The 19,283-nt window shown below is 41.5% G+C and overlaps 1 protein-coding gene across 4 annotated transcripts in view; it reads left to right on the forward strand.

Annotated features, from left to right (window-relative positions):
• TBC1D30 (TBC1 domain family member 30) overlaps positions 1-19,283 on the forward strand; it is a 57,342-nt gene that overhangs the window by 22,954 nt on the left and 15,105 nt on the right. For 2 of the 4 annotated variants that reach the window (XM_075149052.1, XM_075149063.1), the window contains exons 3-8: positions 8,634-8,695; positions 9,091-9,156; positions 12,429-12,554; positions 13,679-13,864; positions 17,420-17,588; positions 19,069-19,237. In XM_075149052.1, coding sequence (XP_075005153.1) covers positions 8,634-8,695; positions 9,091-9,156; positions 12,429-12,554; positions 13,679-13,864; positions 17,420-17,588; positions 19,069-19,237 — 778 coding nt within the window. Of the gene's footprint in view, positions 1-2,299; positions 2,818-8,633; positions 8,696-9,090; positions 9,157-12,428; positions 12,555-13,678; positions 13,865-17,419; positions 17,589-19,068; positions 19,238-19,283 lie in introns of those variants that run through there. The other 2 variants (XM_075149074.1, XM_075149043.1) reach the window with 2 other exon arrangements.

The raw sequence follows: 19,283 nt of genomic DNA on the forward strand, positions 1-19,283 counted from the left end.
ATTGCAGGTGAGGACTTGTGGACGTGACCAGACCTCTCTGCATTGGTGGATCAAACTAGATTCATGATGACTGGTGACATCTTTGAGTTCAAATTTGTTGTGTTTTCACCAACTTGGAACTATGGTGATTTGTCTGAAATTTCCCCATTGTTGAAGACTATTTACAGCTTAACAGTGGTGAATACGGCCAATTTATACCAGCTGCTGACATGCGGTGTCATGCTTAGTGTCTGCAAGTCCAGGGAGTGGTGCAGAACACGTCTTGCCAGCCGTGTTCTGGCAAATTAGAGATTTTGTCTGATCAGTGGTTAAAACCCAATGCCATCCACTTTTCTAGAAGCTAGGCTCTTGCCCTTAAGATATGTATATGTATGCTTAATGGAAGGCTTATCTGTGTCTCTAAAATCCATCTGTGCTAATGATCCTGTGAGTCATCAGACTCATTAATATGGCTTGGCTTCTTCACTTTGTCTCCTGAAGTTCATTTTTGCATTTTTTTCTTAAGAGTAATGCTGCGTTAATTGGCTGGCATGCAGGAAAGCTCCTTAATGGTATGCTGGTCCTTAGAAGTAGCCATGTCCCAAGTCACAGAACGATGTCCTGATTGTTTCCAGTTTTTTATAGAGTGACAAGATTACAAGTAGGAGAAATAGCAGTAAAGAGAAAAAGCAGAAATAGCAGACAAGATGACAAGTAGGAGAAAAAGCGGAATTCTCACTTCAAGAGCTGGTTATCCTCATCAGTTAAATATTGATGTCTGTCTTAGAGCTGATTTGTAATTGTTTAAAAATTGAAGGTAAAGTATGATTATGTTCAGTTTAGTGGGATGACTGATTCTCACTGTATGGATGAGTAGTTCCTGAAACTTTGGCTATGGCTCTTGAGACTTTGGGCAATGGCATGTGGTGTTGGGTTAGTCAGTCTTGAAATGATCCAAGAACGATGTGGTGCTATTTGCGTATGGTGCTCATGGAAGAGGAGAATAATATTAGAGAGATTATATGGTTATTTCTGTATTTAAATGTTTCTGTTACAGTCCCATTGGTACAATCTGTACACCTAGGGAGATTAATTTGTTTCAAATTTGATGCTTTAACCACTAAATCATCATCTCCAGCTGGCACTGAAATAAAGTGATTTGCATTATCTACATCAGCAGTGAAGTGTCACCTTTGTTAAAAAAAGAACCACCGACACACAGACTTAATTATCTATTCAGAGTGCAAGCTAGCAGCTCAAATGTAGTGACTTTTCTCCAAAACCGAATCAGATATTTAAAGAGGCATGATCAAAATCATGCTGCTTTGAAATATTAACAAAGTAACTTCTAAAGATAGCTATAACTAATCTTTAAAAAAAGGCTTGCTTCTGTGTTTTATATTGTGTATCTTTTATATAATTGGCTTTGCTGCTTATCTGTTGCCAATTTTCTCCTATTTTTGTAATGTGAATGAGAAAAACATCTTTTTAATAAAGGAGCAAATTGTTGTTTCGAAGCTGCAGATGTTGGCAGGTAGACTCAGACTTCTGGTAGCTTGGTCTTTGAGCCCAACTAATGTAGTGTGATAAATCTGGTCTCCTTCCACAGAACTGCTGAGGTTTAGATCGTAAAAGCTATCATTATTTCAAATACTTTTCCTTCTTGTCAATCAAACCACTAGTTTGAAATTCTGTATCAAACCCTTTTAAGATGCTGTTAGGTCAAATAACACTAAAATGCATCTAATAAAATGCTGTTGAATAGCTTCTTTTAACTATTTAGTGCATGGCACGTCATTAGTAATAAGTGCAGTTGCAGTTTAGATTCACAGGAAAGGCTGTTATTTCAGTTGACGGTGTTCAAAGTCTCTGTGCTGGAGAGTCAGAAACACAGAAACTGTGCAGCCTGCTTGCTCTTGCTGCTGCTGGGGCTGTCCCTGAGCAGCCCTGGCCGCAGGACCTGACCCCAGACCACCCTGGCATTGAGATGCTGTTACATCCATCGCTCTCCCCTTGCTCCATGGTCTGGTAGCACTTGTGGGACTCCTTCCCAGAGCAGATTTTTGAAAGGGGCAGCACAACTATCTACACATATCCAGCTGTAGGCCAGAATCTCACATGAGAAGTCTCTTTGCTGGATGTTTAGTTCATTTCATTCTCAGCAGAAATTTCAATATTGCCCCCTGTTAACAGGCGTCAAGTGAGACGTGTCAGTATTGCACGTGCTGGGTGATCTATGTGCAGCTGTCCTGGAGCCCTTTGCCACCATTGAGCCCCACCACTGCCGCCTGGGCTCCCTTTATTTCTAACCGGAGCTGCTGCTGCTCCCCTTCGCCTGCTGCATCCCAGGTGGTGCTGGAGGAGGAGGAGGAGAGGCTGCTGGTTTATTCAGGCAGTGATGCTAGGATTGTGGGCGGGAGCAACTCTTTTTTTTTTTTTTCTTTTTTTCCCTTCTCCTTTTTCTTTCTTCTCTCCTTGTCCTCCCTCTTCTCTCTCGCACCTCGACTTCGCTGTCTGTGCACTGCAGATCCCCGCTAGCCAGGAGAGCCGCTGCCGCGCAGCCCGGCCGGGGCCCGTCGCCCCACCGCCCCGCCATGCCCCCCGCCCCGCCGCCCTAGGGCGAGCTTTCTGGGACCGCTGGCAGCGAGCGCCCGGCGGGGCGGCGGGCCGGGGCTGCCATGCGGCAGGACAGGCTGACGGGCTCGCTGCGGCGCGGGGGGCGATGCCTGAAGCGGCAGAGCTCGGGCGGCGGCGTAGGCACCATCCTCAGCAACGTCCTCAAGAAGCGCAGCTGCATCTCCCGGACGGCGCCGCGCCTGCTCTGCACCTTGGAGCCAGGTAACCCGCTCTCCCCGGCCGGGCGGCGAGGCGGCAGCTGCAATCCCGTAAGCGGCTTAGCGGGCGGGGGGGGGCGGCGGGGGCCCGGGCCGCCGCGTCCCCGCAGGGGCGGCTCGACGAGGAAGACGTGGCCGGAGGGCGATGAGGGCCGCGGGTAGGCGCGGCGGGGGGGGGGAGCTGCGCCCCGAGGGCGGCGGTGGCCGTCACCGGCTCGAGACAAATGGCCGCGCCTTGTCGGCCGCCGCTGCGGCGCGGGCAGCCTCGGCCTGCGTGAGGCGCCGTGGTCGCGGCCTGAGGCGCGGTGGGGTGTACGGAGCGTGGCGGGGGTCCCGCTCGGGCTGGGCCGGCCTCGGGGCGGGGGCAGCGGGGCCTGCGAGGTCGCCCCAGGCTGGGGAGCGGGCGGAGGCACCGGCGGCGGGTGCGAGGCAGCCCCGGCGGGGGAGCCAGGCCGGCCCCCGGCGGGAGGCCGGAGGCGTCCGCGGGCCCTGCGGGGAGGCAGTGCGCTGCGCCCTTCCCCGGGGGGCTACTCCTAATCTCCCCACCCGGCGGGTGCCGGCGCTGCTCTTTAGCTCTCCCGTCTCCTTTCCCCGCTCCTCCCGCCCGGCGTCGCCGCCTCGCCGCGCTTTTGTGCCCTTTGGCTGTGCCCGGTCCCTGCTGTCCCCTCCCCTCGCCTCTCCCCGCGGGCCGCGGCGCCGCTGCTTTCCGCCAGTCTCTCCCCATCGCCCCCCGCATGGCCGAGCCGCCGGGGCCCTGCGGTCTCCCCTCAGCCTCACCAGACCTTTCCCGCTAAATCTGCCAACTCTTGACTTGCCGGAGACCCCTCCTCCCGCCCAGCCTTTGTCTGCAGTAGGGTGTTGTCCGGATTCGCAACCATGCCTTTCCTAAGGCTCTGCGGCTATTTTTTCTGGATCCTGCTTCGGTACCAAAATATTTTAAGGACCAGGTGGTCAGCCAACAACGTGTGTTTGCTGAGAGTCCACCTCCCTGGAGCAGAAGCACTGATGAGTGATCATTACTGAATGCTAGATTATAGTTGCCTGCCATCAAAATTTTGGATCATTCTGTTTTTTATGAAGTCTTGGAAATCTAAATTCAGTTTACAATGTTAGAGCTGTCACTTGTAGCTAAAACGTTGTTATCTGTTTCCTAATCCTGGGCATTTACGAAACATGCAAGCCTGAGGTCTACTGAAGCGTAGAGCAATGCATAGAGATATGTAAGATTCAGTTTCCCATTGTACAAGCTGTGTATGCCTCAAGCACACAATGCTGACTGCTTCTGTGTTTGAGGTGAGTTTCGGATGCTATTATTAATAAGGTCTCAGATTATGTCCACAAAGAGCAGGGGAGATGATCGGAGGCGTAACCACGAATGCCATAGTCTTAAAGCTAGGAAATCCCACTGGGTTGGGGTTTCCATATTGTTCATATGTAAGTAAATACGATAACGTCATTCAGGATGCATGCTTTCATAGAGTGATGGAGACAAGGCACCTAATGAGCCGTTAAAAAATAAGCTGAATGAAGTTTCCTTCAAATTTTCTTAGTGTCTGTATCAGCTGTCTGTATTGAGAAGTATCTGTAGACTGCAGATTTTAGATGTGCTTTGATACATCTCAGTGAGCTCTGGCTCCTAACAAAAGTGATTTCATGCAGAGTTACTCAGAATGTTATTTTTATTTCTCATTTTGCAGATGAAAACCTACTTTTAGAGATAAATTACAAGGCAAGGCTAAGAATCTTCCTGAAGCAAGAAGTGACAATAAGGTGGTAGTTTACGTTGCCAATTTTTTCCCCAAGTTTGGACTCCCACTGCATACAAAGCTGCTTTAGGCCTTTTTCCTCATTTGTTTTTAATAAAATATTTATTGGCTTTCCATGGGAGAGGTTTCAACAGCTGCTTTTAAGTACAGCCAAGAACCTGCAGTGATGTGCTTTGTAAGTTTGAAGCTATGGCTTTATAGCTCACATACATGCATCAGAACGGATCATCTTCCTACGCTTTTTCTGGGTTAGTATTTCTGAAAAAATCCCAGACTTTGCCCCATCCTTTTGTTTATTGTTGCTGAGGTGAGGGGATTTGATTCCTTCACCCAGGTACTTGGCTGACCACAACATTTTTCTCCCGTCTTGTGGCTCTTTATGTGGTCCTGTGCTACGTTTTGGTCATGCAGTGGAAGACTGCTAGGGTTTGGGAATCCTAGGGGTATAGTCTTCCTTCTTATAGCCTTTTGTTGTCAGGAGTCATGTGTTTTACATGGAAAAGCTAACGGGACTGGGTTTTGTGGGGTTTTATCTTTCTTTTTTTTTTCCTTTTCTTTTTTAAAGAGCTTTTCTGCAGTGGTTTCTGGTGACCTGGTTGCAAGGGCGTTGAACAGGCCTTATTTTGGCATTCCTCTACCCTTCAGAAATTTGGGTGGTGCCAAACATATGTACCTTTGTGTGTGCTTGTATTTGTGGAGCTAATAATTCATACGTGTTCCCAACACATTCGTGCTTACATGAGTTAATATGCTTTTTAGGTATGAAGCATCAGTTGGAAGTGTATGAACTGGAGGTGATACTTAATATGCCAAATGATACTATAGCCTGGCTGGCTTGATGTAAAAGGGCTGTTGTACTGACAGCGCTTACCGTCCCTGAGAGTAGGAACTATTGCTGCGTATATGGTGCATTTCTGCAAGGCTGTCCGTGCAGAGAAGCTGGGAAGAACAGTTCCCATAAGGCCTCAAGGGGTCTTTTCTGCAAAGAGCATGTGTTTACGTAATGGAGAGGTATGTGGCCCAGAGATGGCGGATTGACAAAAAGGGGAAAATCCAGTGAAAATGTGTGCAGAAGGACTGTGGTAGTGTTGGATGGGTGTGGGGTACTGAGGGGGGAAGAAGCTGTCGGGGAATATAAGTTAGTTTGTGGGGAAAAGGCAACTGAATGCAGAATTAAAGGGAGTTGCTGGTAAGATGTAGCAGACGATGGAAATGTAAGGGAGAAGAGACTGTATGTGGAAGAAGGCCCTGGGGAAAGGCTGGTGATGATCCAGGCTAAAGTGGACAGGGTGAAAATGACAGGACTGAGAGCAAAAAAGAAAAAAAAGTAGTACATGCAGGGGTGGGAGATTTGTTAGGAAAAGGAGAACAAAGGAGGTAGGAAGGTTTGGGAAACCCAAGAGATGTTGAAACAGAGATAGGCATTAATTTCCTTGAAGCTCTAAAGTCCAAGGACAAATTCAGTGAGGAGTGCAGAAACTGCACATAGCAAGATGGTTCTTGTGCCAGAATTAAGTAACAGGCAATGAGATGCTGCTCCCAGCTTGCTGGTTGCCTTCCTGCAGATGCCCCAGAAAGTTCCCGGGTGGGTATAGCCTTTCCTTGCTCTGTCTGAACTGTTTGTGTTGCAGCTTTTTTTTTTTTTTGCTTGCTTGCTGTATTTTTATTGAACAAGGTTGTAATTTTTTGGTTTTAGGAAATGTAAATTCTTTAAAATGGATAGGAATGAGAAACTATTCCTGTACGGTCTGTGGCTCACTCCCCATGGCTCTTCCCCTCCCCTGTCACAAAACCATCACATAATTTGATTTTTGGGAATATTTCTAACTGGGAACAAATAAGGGGACACAGACTCCATGGCTTCTACAAAAGGTTACAGTGCATGGCCTGACCGAGAGGTTCCTCGCCATACTGAAGAGAGCACGCCATGTAGTCTGGTGTTACCGCGTGATGTTATTCTTATTTCTAGTAATTTTCACACCTGTCTTAATTGTCTGCCATGATTTAATAAACTTTTGTAGGTGGAGGTTCAAGGGTCTCATTTCAGTCTCATTTAATCAAGAGAGACAGCTATCTGGGCCCCTGTATGGGCTCTCTGGTCATGATGTTCATGTAAATGATAAATACATTTTGCCATACTCTGATGTTATATCTTATTGCGCTTGATCTTTTGCAGACTTGGCTGTCTCTGCTTGCATCTTTCTTAGAGAGCTTGTAAGACAAAGAGAGAAGTTGTTTCTGGGATCTTTAAGTCTTAGAAAACTGTGAAGTGATTAATTTTTGGCTGCTGAGTTGGAAATGAATACATGATTATTTTTGGAAGGCTATTGCTTCTTTGCTACAAGGCAGTGTTAGACAACATGTCAACAACCGTTACCTTAGCAAAAGGAGTTCTTGGTCATGATATCTTTTTGTATGTATTAGAGTTTTCCAGTACTTACCACTAGACTGCTTGGGAATGAGACTCACTTTTTCACGTTTACAGCAAACGTGATACAATTTCATCTTAGTAGGTTACTGGCATTGTTACATTGCTTTGAATTATTATGAAGAAAATTATCTATTAGGAGTCCCTGCTGAGTGCCGTGGAGTTATGGGGAAGAATACTAATAAACAGTTACTTCCAGGAATAACTGTAAATCCTTTAATGTTTTTCAAGACACTTCTATTATGGTTTGAAGCTTTTCTTTTTCTAGATCTGACAAGCATGTCTTTTAAATCTGAAACAGGGAAATGAAAGCACCAATCTCCAGGTTTCAGTGATGCAATTCTAAAATGCTAAAATTCTAAAGAATACTGGTTTTTGTGTGAATTTTTTTCTTTTGCTTCCCTCTCCCCCCCCCCCAAAGGGGGGGGGGGGGGAAGCCTTGAAGGAGAAGGCTTTGTCTTTAAATATATATTTAATCAGGCACTAAGGCTTTTAAATTACTTACCACCACTTCAGTATGCAAATGCTGGAAGGCATTTTACATTCCATAGCTAGCAAATGCCACTACAGTTTGGGTTTCTGTCAGACTCGTAGGCTTAGTCCTCCAAAGCACTGAGTATTACTGCCAAGTTGATTAGCATGGATTTTATATACTTAAAACCTTGCAGGATTAAAATCTGGTTTTTTTAATATATATGGCTGTTAAAATATATATTAAAAAATGTTTGGCTTGATATATTCTAGAAAGACAAGAAGCTATGCATAACATAATTTTAAATATGGAGCAATACATCATATTAAATTATGGAGGAAAAATAAAGAAAGGTTTTATTCTTTATGCCGGAAGACTTGAGGGAGGGGATGCGACGCAGTGTTCAGCACCTGAGCCCCGGACAGCGGCATTTGAAGGACCGAAGAATTGTACATTCAAAATGTGGGATATAAAGCAAATTAAAAGTGTTACCATTCTTCGTGTTATGGCATACTCCAGTGCCACAATCGGGATCCAGTGCAGGCCAACCTTGAGATCCTAGTATTTTATGTAATACTGTATTTTATAGACTATTAGCAGGTGTGCTTTATATCAATTAAAATAACTTGCTCATATGGCCAAAATAAAATCTAAGCTTAAATGAGAATGCTGACCAAATGTGCTTTATGTTCTGAGGAATTATAAAAAACTTGATATTCTGAGCAATATAGTAATTTTAGAACCCCAAACTTAGAAATGAGTTTTGCATGATTTAATGTCAAGAAGTCGAAATAGATGGAAAGAAACTGTTTGTACTTATTTTTTTTTGTGGATGCATATGATAGTTTGCAGTGTACAAATATAGTTTGTAGAATAGTGAACTACATGATTTTTAGTGAAATGAGTTATGCCAAACTGCATCATTAGAGTAAAGAGGGTATTAACTGCATTTTTAAAACATTTTGTCCATGTACTTCTTAATATGTGCCTTGAATCCACTGTGAAGATGAGAATTCACAGAAACAGGTTGAAATGTAGTTGTTGAAACATGTAGCTGAAATCTTGTGTTCTTATTTCAATTGTGGGTGGTTTTTTTTCCTTCTGAGTTAAATGAAAATAATGACCTTGATTTTTTTTTTCCTTTTTGTTTCTAGGGGTTGATACAAAATTGAAATTCACTCTTGAACCATCTTTAGGTCAAAATGGTTTTCAGCAGGTAATATGATTCATTTTTCTCTTGAGTTTATGAAGGACTGGGTTCTCTTCAATCAAGGTACTTGCCCTAGTTCAAAAGTGCATCTGTCATCATAATGTCAGCATATTATTTGCAATTGCATCAAAGGCTGTTCCATTAGTATTTGGAAAATGCAATAGGCTTTCATTGTTTACTCAGATATCTCATAAGTCTTTGTGTCCTAGAATATTATATTTTTGTTATATCATTAGGCAATTAACCTATATTTTCCCTATGAGTGGATTAAGCAATTAAACTCTGAAATGTGTGCAGTAAAATGAAATGAATGTGCATGTCTGCAGTGTTGTAAATGTTGCTATACTGTTGCATTAAACTAATGGTGGATTTTATACATTTTTGGATGTTTTTGCTTTTAGTGGCATGATGCACTTAAAGCAGTGGCCAGATTGCCAACAGGCATACCGAAAGAATGGCGGAGAAAGGTAGGTAGACCTGTATGCTTTGTGGGACGTATTGACTGACTGTGGGTTTCTCAGGAGAGGTGAATGACATCAATATTATCAGTGTTTTTTAACAAATAATTAGAAGTTTTAAGTTTCAATTGTACTGGGGGTTTTTCCTAGTTTACATTCTTCAGCGATAACCTCTCAGGGCAGCTGGAGAGACTGAGGAGACAGGTAAAGATGGTGTTTTCAATAGTTGGGCTCTTTCTGCTTGAGGCTTAGGTAACTTATTCTGGTGCAGATGTTATTGCTTCATTCTGTCAGTCTCAAGGAATTGCATGGGTGAAGCTGCCCCCGCAGCTGAAGATCAACTGAAAGGTGTAGGCTGTCATACTTATGAAGGTGAAGTTGATAGATGCTAGTGCTGACAAGAATGCTCATAGAAACATTTGGCGGGGAAAAGATTGCCTAAATTAGGGAAGTTCAGTGCTGACAAGAATGCTCATAGAAACATTTGATGGGGGAAAGGCAGATAGCCTAAATTAGGGAAGTTCAGAGTCAGGAGTGATGTAGAATGGTAGAGTGCACCATTAATGGGAAATTGCACTGAGTTAGTGTTGTAGGAAAGGGTCCAGTGGGATTTTGCTAAACTTACTTTATTGCTTTCTTCAACAATGTTTGAAGTGCCCTAGACTAAAAAAAGGCATGTCTATTTGTTTTTTCTATAAAACTGAGTCACACGATCTCAGCTTTAAAAATGCAATTTTAATAAAAAGAATATCTTTAAAGCTTTATAAAATATATGTAGATCCATATATTGATGCATCAGATTAATTTCCTTTTCCTGTTTTCTTTTGCTGTCTTTCCAAACCAAACTGTTCCTCTTTACAAATCAGGGGGGAAGGAAACAGAAGACTTATAGTAGCATTGTTTTCCTCACACCACTATGATTTTAGTTTTAATCTACAACTCCAGTGAATCATTATATCCAATAGCCTTTTTTCTTTCCTAAAATGTTCTTTTTCCACACTCCAGTAAGTCTCTCAGACACTTTTCTGTGGTACATCAGTGGCAGAGGTCATAGAATCACAGAATGGTTGAGATTGGAAGGGACCTCTGGAGGTCATCTTGTCCAACCCCCCTGCCCAAGCAGAGCCACTTGCAGCTGCTTGCCCAGGATTATGTCCAGATGGCTTTTGAATATCTCCAAGGAAGGAGACTCCACAACCCCTCTGGGCAATCTGTGTCAGTGCTCTGTTGCCCTCACAGTAAAAAAGTGTTTCCTGATGTTCGGACGGAACCTCCTGTGTTTCAGTTTGTGCCCATTGTTTCTGGTCCTGTCACTGGGCACCATTGAGAAGAACCTGGCTCTGTCTTCTTTGTACCCTCCCTTCAGATATTTATATACATTGGTAAGATTCCCTTCTCTTCTCCAGGCTGAACCATCCCAGCTCCCTCAGCCTTTCCTCATAGGAGAGATGCTTCAGTCCCTTAATCCTCCTAGTGGCCCCTTGCTGGACTCTCTCTGGTATGTCCATGTCTCTCTTGTCCTGGAGAGCCCAGGACTGGACGCAGCACTCCAGGTGTGTCTCACCAGTGCTGAGCAGAGTGGCAGGATCACCTCCTTCAACCTGCTGATGTGTTCTGCCTGATGCAGTGCAGGAGGCTGTTGGCCTTCTTTGCCACAAGAGCACATTGCTGCCTTGTGGTCAACTTGGTGTCCGCCAGGACCCCCAGCTTCTTCTCTGCAAAGGTGCTTTCCAACTGGGTGGTCCCCAGCATACACTCGTGCCGGGGTTGTTCCTCCCCAGGTGCAGGACTTTGCACTTCTTGTTGAACTTCATGAGGTTCTTGTCAGCCCATTTCTCCAGCCTGTCAAGGTGCCCTTGGGCTTATCAGCCACTCCTCCCTGTTTTGTGTCATCAGCAGACTTGCTGAGGGTATGCTCTGCCACATCGTCCAACTCGGATCTCTGTCTTTTCCTTCTCATTCTTCATATCTCTGTGTTTGCTCACACATGACCACACAATGCTAACCAAAGAAGTAGCGTTAAGAAAAGGGATGTGGTCTTTTCACTGCCATTCCCTGGTTTCCCAATGATTTTAAGATTGATACCAAAATAAAGGAAGCATTTTGTGTTGGCAGCATGCTGATTGCCTCCTTTGCTGGCAGCAGAAGGAGTAGGGTGACATCTGCATTATTACTGTGACATGTGACATTTGATTTCTGGGGCTGGCAGAGATAAAGAATCCAGTCAAACAACATCAGTAGTGTCAGCAGTGCCAAAGGCTGCTGGAGGCAGAACAGCGGCATTCCTCTGCATGGGTGGCATTGCAAAAGTGTGAGAAGGGACATTTAAATGCAAAAAACATGAGATTCTGGGAGCTGTCTATAAATTCCTTCATCATGCAACTATCTAAGTGTTTAAATCTGTGGGAAGTGTCTGAATTGCTTTTCTCACTTGAGTAAGTTAAGGGCTGATATAAAACTCGACCAATTTGCTTTCATGATTTCTTTCAGTTTCCTGAAGAGAAAAATCCTTTATTGTTACTTGTTGTCATTGTGTGATTTGTCATGTGTCTTTCATGGTTCAGGAACTTTTCAAATGTTTAATAAAGGTCCAGCCTTTGTCTTAGATACACGTGCATAAATCTGTTCTGGTAACTGTTAGGCTTTAAAAATAGTCAAAATGTTTGTTTTCAGAACTCCCTGTAGCACCAACAGTTTAGGAAGCCCTCTTGTAAGAGTAAGTTACTCTGATCGTAGGGATACTTTCAGATCAATCCCAAATGGTTAATACTAGATGCTGTTTCTTCTGCAAAGTTGATCAGAAAAGACCTCTGGTAAAGAGAAGCACCACTAGATTTCTTTTTTTGGGGTTTCCAGGAGATGCATCCATGGTTGCGTTTGAGGAAAGCCTGCAGCAGTGTTACCTTTTTATAAAACTCCTTGCTAGTTACGAGGTTAGAAGGGCTGAACTGACAAGGGCTGAACCCTCTCTTGCAGGAGAGTGTGCTTCCATATTGGAGGACCCCTGTGGTTTCAGTTTCTGACAATGGACTTGCATCTTTGTAAGCAGTTCACAGATCTGGACACTTAATGCTGTTTCCTTCTTTCTGTTTTAGGGAGCAAGGTATTACTTCAACTGTGCAAAAATTTTTTTAGATATAGTCCTCTTCTACTATTTCAAATCTAACAGCAGATCACATATGGGTAAAGCTGACGAGGTTCATCTAACGGTATATATGAAAACTGTTAATATTTTATCTGAGAAATAATTCATTTTGTTGACTTGCTTTGTGTATTTCTAGGTTTGGCTGACCCTAGCTGATCAGTACTTACACAGTATAGCCATTGACTGGGATAAAACCATGCGTTTCACATTCAATGAAAGAAGTAATCCTGATGATGACTCTATGGGCATCCAGATAGTAAAGGTAGCCAGATAATTTGTTATTTTACTTTAATTTTTTTAATGAAAAGTGAATATTTTTTTTAATATATAGAATTTGGATTTATTTTGTTCTCTGCAACTGCTTTGGCAAAAATTACACCTTAATTCCCTTTGGCCCACCAAAATTATTCTTCAGCTTCTTTGGTCCTTCTTCTGCACTGGTCTGGTTAGTGTTAGCTAGGGAAAAAAATTGCTATTACTGATTTTTTTTTTTCCCCCTCTCAAATTCTACTTCTTATTTTAAAAGAAATACTAGAGTTTAATGGAGACAAAGGAACATAAGTGGGTTTTTTCCCCTCTTCTCTATAAATAAACACAAATGTTTGCTGGGATTAAAAAGTATGTTTTATAATGCAGTAACTGAGCATTTTTCAGTTATTTTACAGGAGTGAAACACATTTGTCTATGTATATTTCTCAGCTAATTAACATGTAATATTTAAAGCAGTTTTAAGGAAAAGCTTAATAGATTTGTATTGCTGTGGTGACTTAGATATTAGTCTATTTACCTATTTAGGAGGTATTACTCTATTTAGGAGAAATTAAGGTGACTATAGAACACAATTAGAGTACACGGAGCAAAATACTTTGTGTTCCTGATTATTACAATTGTCATCTGTACTTTAATGTAAGCTTATAGATATTACTGATGAAATATTAAACATTGTAGTACATGTTTTGTCTTTCACTTATAAATAGCTTAAATCTCAAGGACATTGTTTCTGTTTTTTTATGTTTTGAAAACTTAGTTGCCTAGTAGTTCTTTTACACTTCAATAAACACAGTTGCTCTTTTTTGTTCAATTAAGCAGCTGCTATGTCTTGCCTCTTTGAAACCTAGATATCTGTTAATATCTTCTGTGACAACTTCATAAGAACATCTTTTAGGTAACTTTTTTACTTAAGAGCTTGCTGAACCTATTTCTCTTCAGTAAGATAAAGGTTTACAGATTAAAAAAGAAACATTGTCATCAACTGTGGGAGTATGTACTGGGAGGGTGGAAGTGGAAGGAAAACTGGGACAGGTGGGAGAACTAAAGGGGGAAGGAAAATGCACATCTTTTCTGTCTGTTCTTGTCTTTTTTTTTTTGTTTGTTTCTCCTTTAAAGGACCTTCACCGAACTGGTTGCAGTTCTTACTGTGGCCAGGAGGCAGAGCAAGATCGAGTGGTATTAAAACGCGTTTTGCTGGCTTATGCTAGGTGGAATAAATCTGTTGGCTATTGTCAAGGATTTAACATACTAGCTGCACTTATTCTGGAAGTAATGGAGGGCAATGAAGGGGATGCCCTGAAAGTGAGTAAAATATTTTTTTTTTCAGGGTTGAAGATTGCTTTTAGTTAGTGAACTTTAGAATAAACCAGTGCGTGAATTTTGTAGACAGCCTAAAGGAGCAGGACTCAAAGGAGTTAACCAATTTATATCTGTGGATTGTTTGTTATCCTGTCTGAGCTAAAATGAACAGTTTGAATGTTATCACTGTTAAAATTTTTTTCAAACAGAAACAAATGAGGGCTTGGCTATAATAAAAATAAATGGGAACACTGCTACTGACTTTAGAATATCTTATCGCATAATCCCAAATCTGCTTCCAAACACCATAGGTAGCTGAAACCTTCAGATTCCATTATCAACCTCTTGTGTGGCAGTAGCATGCGAGGCAGTTAATAAAGCTGCTGCATTTTAAAGCAAATTCTAGGAAAACACAAGATAAATATTTAAAATGAAAGTAAATTACTTGGAAGTTACTTTCTGGTCTATATTAGTCATACAATGTTTTTTAGACCTTTACTATTCTAATTAGAAGAAAGCTTCATGAAATTTATAATATGTCAGAAAATGGAAATACAGTTTACTACAGGATGTGGTTCAAGGTTTGCCAAGATCATGTGCAAATTTCCTTAAGTAAACTTGCTCATATGTGTGAGTTGGGGTCAAATTAGTAAAAGATGACTGTGACTCTTGAGATACTGAGCTCTTTGTTTTGCCTTAGACAATGATTTAAATATGGTAAATATTTAAATTCACTCAGAACTCCTAAAATATAAAGCTTGTGGTAATAGAGTCCAGCTAGCTGGTATTTAATATTCTAGAGGGGTGCCTGCAATAGGAAGAAAATGCCGTAATACACCTACTTTATATCAGAGAGTAAAATTTCCTTTCAATAATTCTTGCTAAAAATTTCCTCAGTCTTTTAAACTATAATTTGTCACATTTTATTGTGATCTTATACTGTCCAGAAGCTCCTAAAACAAATTATCATAATATAGGAAATATAGTTGCCCAAGGTTTACGAAGTCCAAATTGATTTTAAGAACTGTGTGCATCCTTATATTATTGGATTGTCTTTTACTGTGACCAGTGTCAGGCTCCTTGTGCTAAGGAGACAATGGAATGGTGCCAGACTGCCCAGGGGAGGTAAAGCACTGAAGGCCGTTGGCACCAAAATGGGTCTTACCTGGCAAAAATAAGAATGGAAAATAAAGTAATTTCTTTTCTAAGCTTAGTGCGTGGGCTTTGCAGGGTTAGAGTTTCCCCAGAAGAGGGAGGGAAAAGGGAAGAGGGGAAAAGAAAAAAGGAACAGGAGAAAAAAAGAAAGGAATTGGGGGTTAGTATGTGTTTTGTTGTTGTAGTCACTGTGCCGTCTAAAGCAAGTGATGAGTGACTTCGGAACAGCTGCAGAGGCTGTTGGCTGTAAAGCTGCCCTCAGGATTGGAGCTATGGGGAAGATATGTTTGGATTATTGCAGAGTCTAGGAGTTAAGGGAGCAAGGGGATTCTCAGGGCTCGCCAGTCAGGTCCCCTTTCTGGGAAGGACATTATAAACAAAAGCTCTGTGTCTGGGAAGTATCTCCCAGAGGCTGGGAAACAGCTGGAACTACGGACATCATGGGGCTTTAACAGCACAGGAGCCAACATGGTAGCTTCAGTGAATGCCCAGCCAGGGATGCTTGAGTCTTCACTAGTTAAGGTAAGCATGTTTAAGTTAAAACCCTTAAGACACCTCAAAGTTAGCCTGCTGAAATTACGGTAAGCAAGAAAATCACAGCTTGCGTGTATAGAAGCTATCAGGGTATGCATAGAAGTCTCATAGATACTGAAACTTAAAGAACATTTTTTCCTGCGCATTGTTGTGGGGAAATATTACAAAGTCAAATAATAAAAAGAAATGTGTAGAGAGAGATATCATGAAGAAAGTATCTATTGCAAACTGGTAAATGTGTGAAGCTGCTTTTTTCAAAAAGCATTCTCAAAACAATTGACAGGCCAGTGAAATAGAATGGACTTCAGTGTTGCAAAAAGATTTCTGTTCTTTCCTATGCTCTCATATATGTGAGATTTCTTGATTTTACTCCCACCACACAGTGGGAAGGGAGCAAAAGCCTTTATAAAATGGTTTCTTTAAGGTAGGGATTTATGGCTTACGTCATGAGAAATTAATGAAAACACAAATAGCATAGTTGTAAGTTAATGTTGTTATATTAAATTATTCTTCCATTGGTTGAAATATTTCTGAACAAAATGAAGCATATTTTTAGAAGACAATGAGGTGTCCTAGTATTCACCAAAGGCTAGGGAATGCGTCTGACAAAATGTGAGACTCCAGCTTACTTGTGTACTGTGTTTTGATCACCTATTTCCTTTCAATCCTTAAAACTTAACAAAAAAAAAAACAAACATCAAAAGTGTGTAAAACCTGTTGATTTGTCTGTATCAACTACTGATCTACATGGAACAGAAGACTCTTATTGCCTGAAAAAATCTTGCAAGGACAAGTGGTGGTATGTGGTCACAAGCAGCTGGGAGAGAAAAGGAAGCAGTAAGACTGTGTAAGGTGGTGCTCTTGGAAGTCCAGTGTCTGCCAAGCTATTTTTGTGGCCATCTTATGAAAAGAGAGGGATTGGAAGGAGGATTGTCTCCTGTGTATGAAGATGCCATGCTCCTCTCAAGCATTAGAGGCTGTATGAAACAGATGATAAGCATGCTCATTTGAAATTTTAACAAAGGGGTAATGGAGAGTTGAAAGAGATGGGATGACTGCATGCAGGCAGTCAACTGGATACAGTTCATAGAGTGGCAATCTATTTTTACAATCATAGAGATTGTAAAAAATCCTGAAGTGAAGGTCAGCATCTTCTGTTGGGCTGATGATATACATCAACTTCTGCATATTTCTTTGTTGCATTTGTTCATTCTCAAAAGTTTGACAATATCCAGTTAATACATTACCACCCATGTAGTTGAGCTATCTCACTTGAAACAGATGTCTGTTTAAAATGTCTCATGCTGCTTAATTTAGCACTTTTTAAAGTGACAAGATGAAGTGCAGCACACGGTAACACATCACAGTAAAATGTGTGGAGAATGTTTTTTAAAGAACAGTATCTTGCATTTTGGAGAGGGGAAAAAAGATGATTTGGACGATCAGTCTTCTAGCTGTGACAGTTAACAACCAGAGAAGGGACAGTGGAACTTTACAACAATGTGGAGAATCTCATAAACACATACAGCATCAGAAGTGCCAAAAATTGCCTTTGGTTTGAGTAATGCTTCCAATTTGGGCATAGCTTACTGTGACATTGATTTCGGTCATTAATGGTTCATAAATTCTGGACAGCTTCAAGAAGCTTTGCACCTTGCTTGCTTGTGAATACCTAGAGTACCTGTGGATGCTTAAAAGGATAATGTTTTCTCCTCGTATAAATGGAGATACCAGAGGCATGTGTTGCCACTGGCTCCAAGCCATTCTGTAGTGAACAGAGAACTTTAAAATTCTATATTTTTTTGTGTTATTCCTAGAAAATAACTGGCTCTGTAAATTCTACATGATTATATTTCATTTTCCCCACAGATAATGATTTACCTAATTGATAAGGTGCTTCCTGATAGCTATTTTGTCAATAATCTCCGTGCTCTCTCTGTGGATATGGCTGTTTTCCGAGATCTTTTACGAATGAAGCTTCCTGAACTCTCCCAGCACTTAGACACCCTGCAAAGAGCTGCTAACAGAGAAAGTGGAGGTAGGTTCAACAGAAAATGCTGTTAAATTCCTTTTTGCTATTGGTTCATCTGAGCACTGGTCTAAAAATACAATCTTTTAAGTGTTTACATGAGTTTATTGCTTAGAATATATATTTTAAATTGTTAAGGTGAAAGATGATGGTTTCCATTACTGATAACCTTAACATAAATAGGTGGCGCTCTCAAGAAAAAATAAAGGTCCCACCACTAACTGCAAACAGAGTCGTGTTGACAAGGATATGAAATATATGGAGTGACAACGCTGTGACGGACAGCTTAGTACAAGGGCTACCTTGAAAATGTTATTTCTTGCCTTAGCCCAAGATACCTCTCCTACCATTGTTCCTTGTAGTCGCTAGCTTACGTAGCTGTTCTGGGAAGAGTTACAATGTGAGAGCCAATGGTGGCTGGTTAGTATTTCTTCACCTGGATGCTTAGCAATATACAGGTGTAAAACTCTCAAGTACTTCTTGGGTTGCTGCCTGAAAACTGGCTTTGCACTGTGATTTTTTTTTTTTTTTTAATTTTCTGGTATAGCATTCCCTCCAGACTTTCTCTTTTTTTAAACAAGATACAGCCCTTTTATTTGGGAGTGTTTTGGGGAGGGTGGGTTTTTTGGTGTTGGTTGGTTGGGTTTTTTTCAGTCTGGAAGCTAAGTGCACCCTAAGTTTCATCTTAGAAAAGATCTGCTACTATGTTCTATGTAAATAAACTGTGACTGTGCCCAAACTGTGTAAAAACAAAGAAAGGGTATCAAGGAAGTATTTGCTGTTTGGAAGTGTTTTCACAGGCAGCAGCCTCTTTGGTCATGGCCTTCAGTGCATCAGTTGATACTAGGATGCACAAAGTGTTCTCTGAGCATAACAAGAAAGTAAAACTTCGGAGTTTCAGGCTGAAATACTAAATCTTGTTTGAAACTTAATAAGCCAAAAGGAAAACTGAGTGTGTTACAGTCGTTTATGCTAAGCTGGCAGTGCATCAGGATATTAAAACAATAGATAAGACTTTACAGAGACAGTCACCTTCATGTAGATAGAGACTTCTTATGCCATTAGTTTCTGAAGAAATGCAGTGGTTTGGGGGGGTTTTTGGTGGGGATTGGTTTTTTTTTTTGGTGGTGGTGGGTGGTTTTTCTTTTTTTTTAAGAAAAGCTTTTAGCTCATTCGGCTTTGGGGAAGGAAAAGCAATCTTTCTGATATAAGAAAAAACAAAAGTGTGTTGGTGTTTTCCAAGGTTTACAGTTCAAAAACAATGCTGCTGCTTAAAGCTTTTTGCAGTGCAGCAGAATGAAAGGTGCCTAAGTGTGTCATTTTTCCATCGCTCTTTTTCTCAGCTTATCTTTGGACAGCTGTAGGCTAATTACGTTTTGAGCAATAACAGAGGCACTAAAATGTCTGGTGGATTTCAGTATGCAGTTTGTACTCCTTGTAAAATAATAGTAAATTACAATTACTTTAAGGTTTGTTTTTTTTTTTTCAGGAGGCTACGAACCCCCACTTACAAATGTCTTCACAATGCAGTGGTTTCTGACCCTCTTTGCCACTTGCCTGCCTAACCATACAGTTCTGAAGATCTGGGATTCAGTATTCTTTGAAGGCTCTGAAATTATACTAAGAGTAGCTTTGGCTATCTGGGCAAAGTTAGGAGAGTAAGTGATCACTTTTATCTGATTTTTCTTTTCAGTATGAGCAATG

This window comes from Calonectris borealis, chromosome 1, assembly GCF_964195595.1.
Source record: "Calonectris borealis chromosome 1, bCalBor7.hap1.2, whole genome shotgun sequence".
Lineage (NCBI taxonomy): Eukaryota > Metazoa > Chordata > Aves > Procellariiformes > Procellariidae > Calonectris > Calonectris borealis.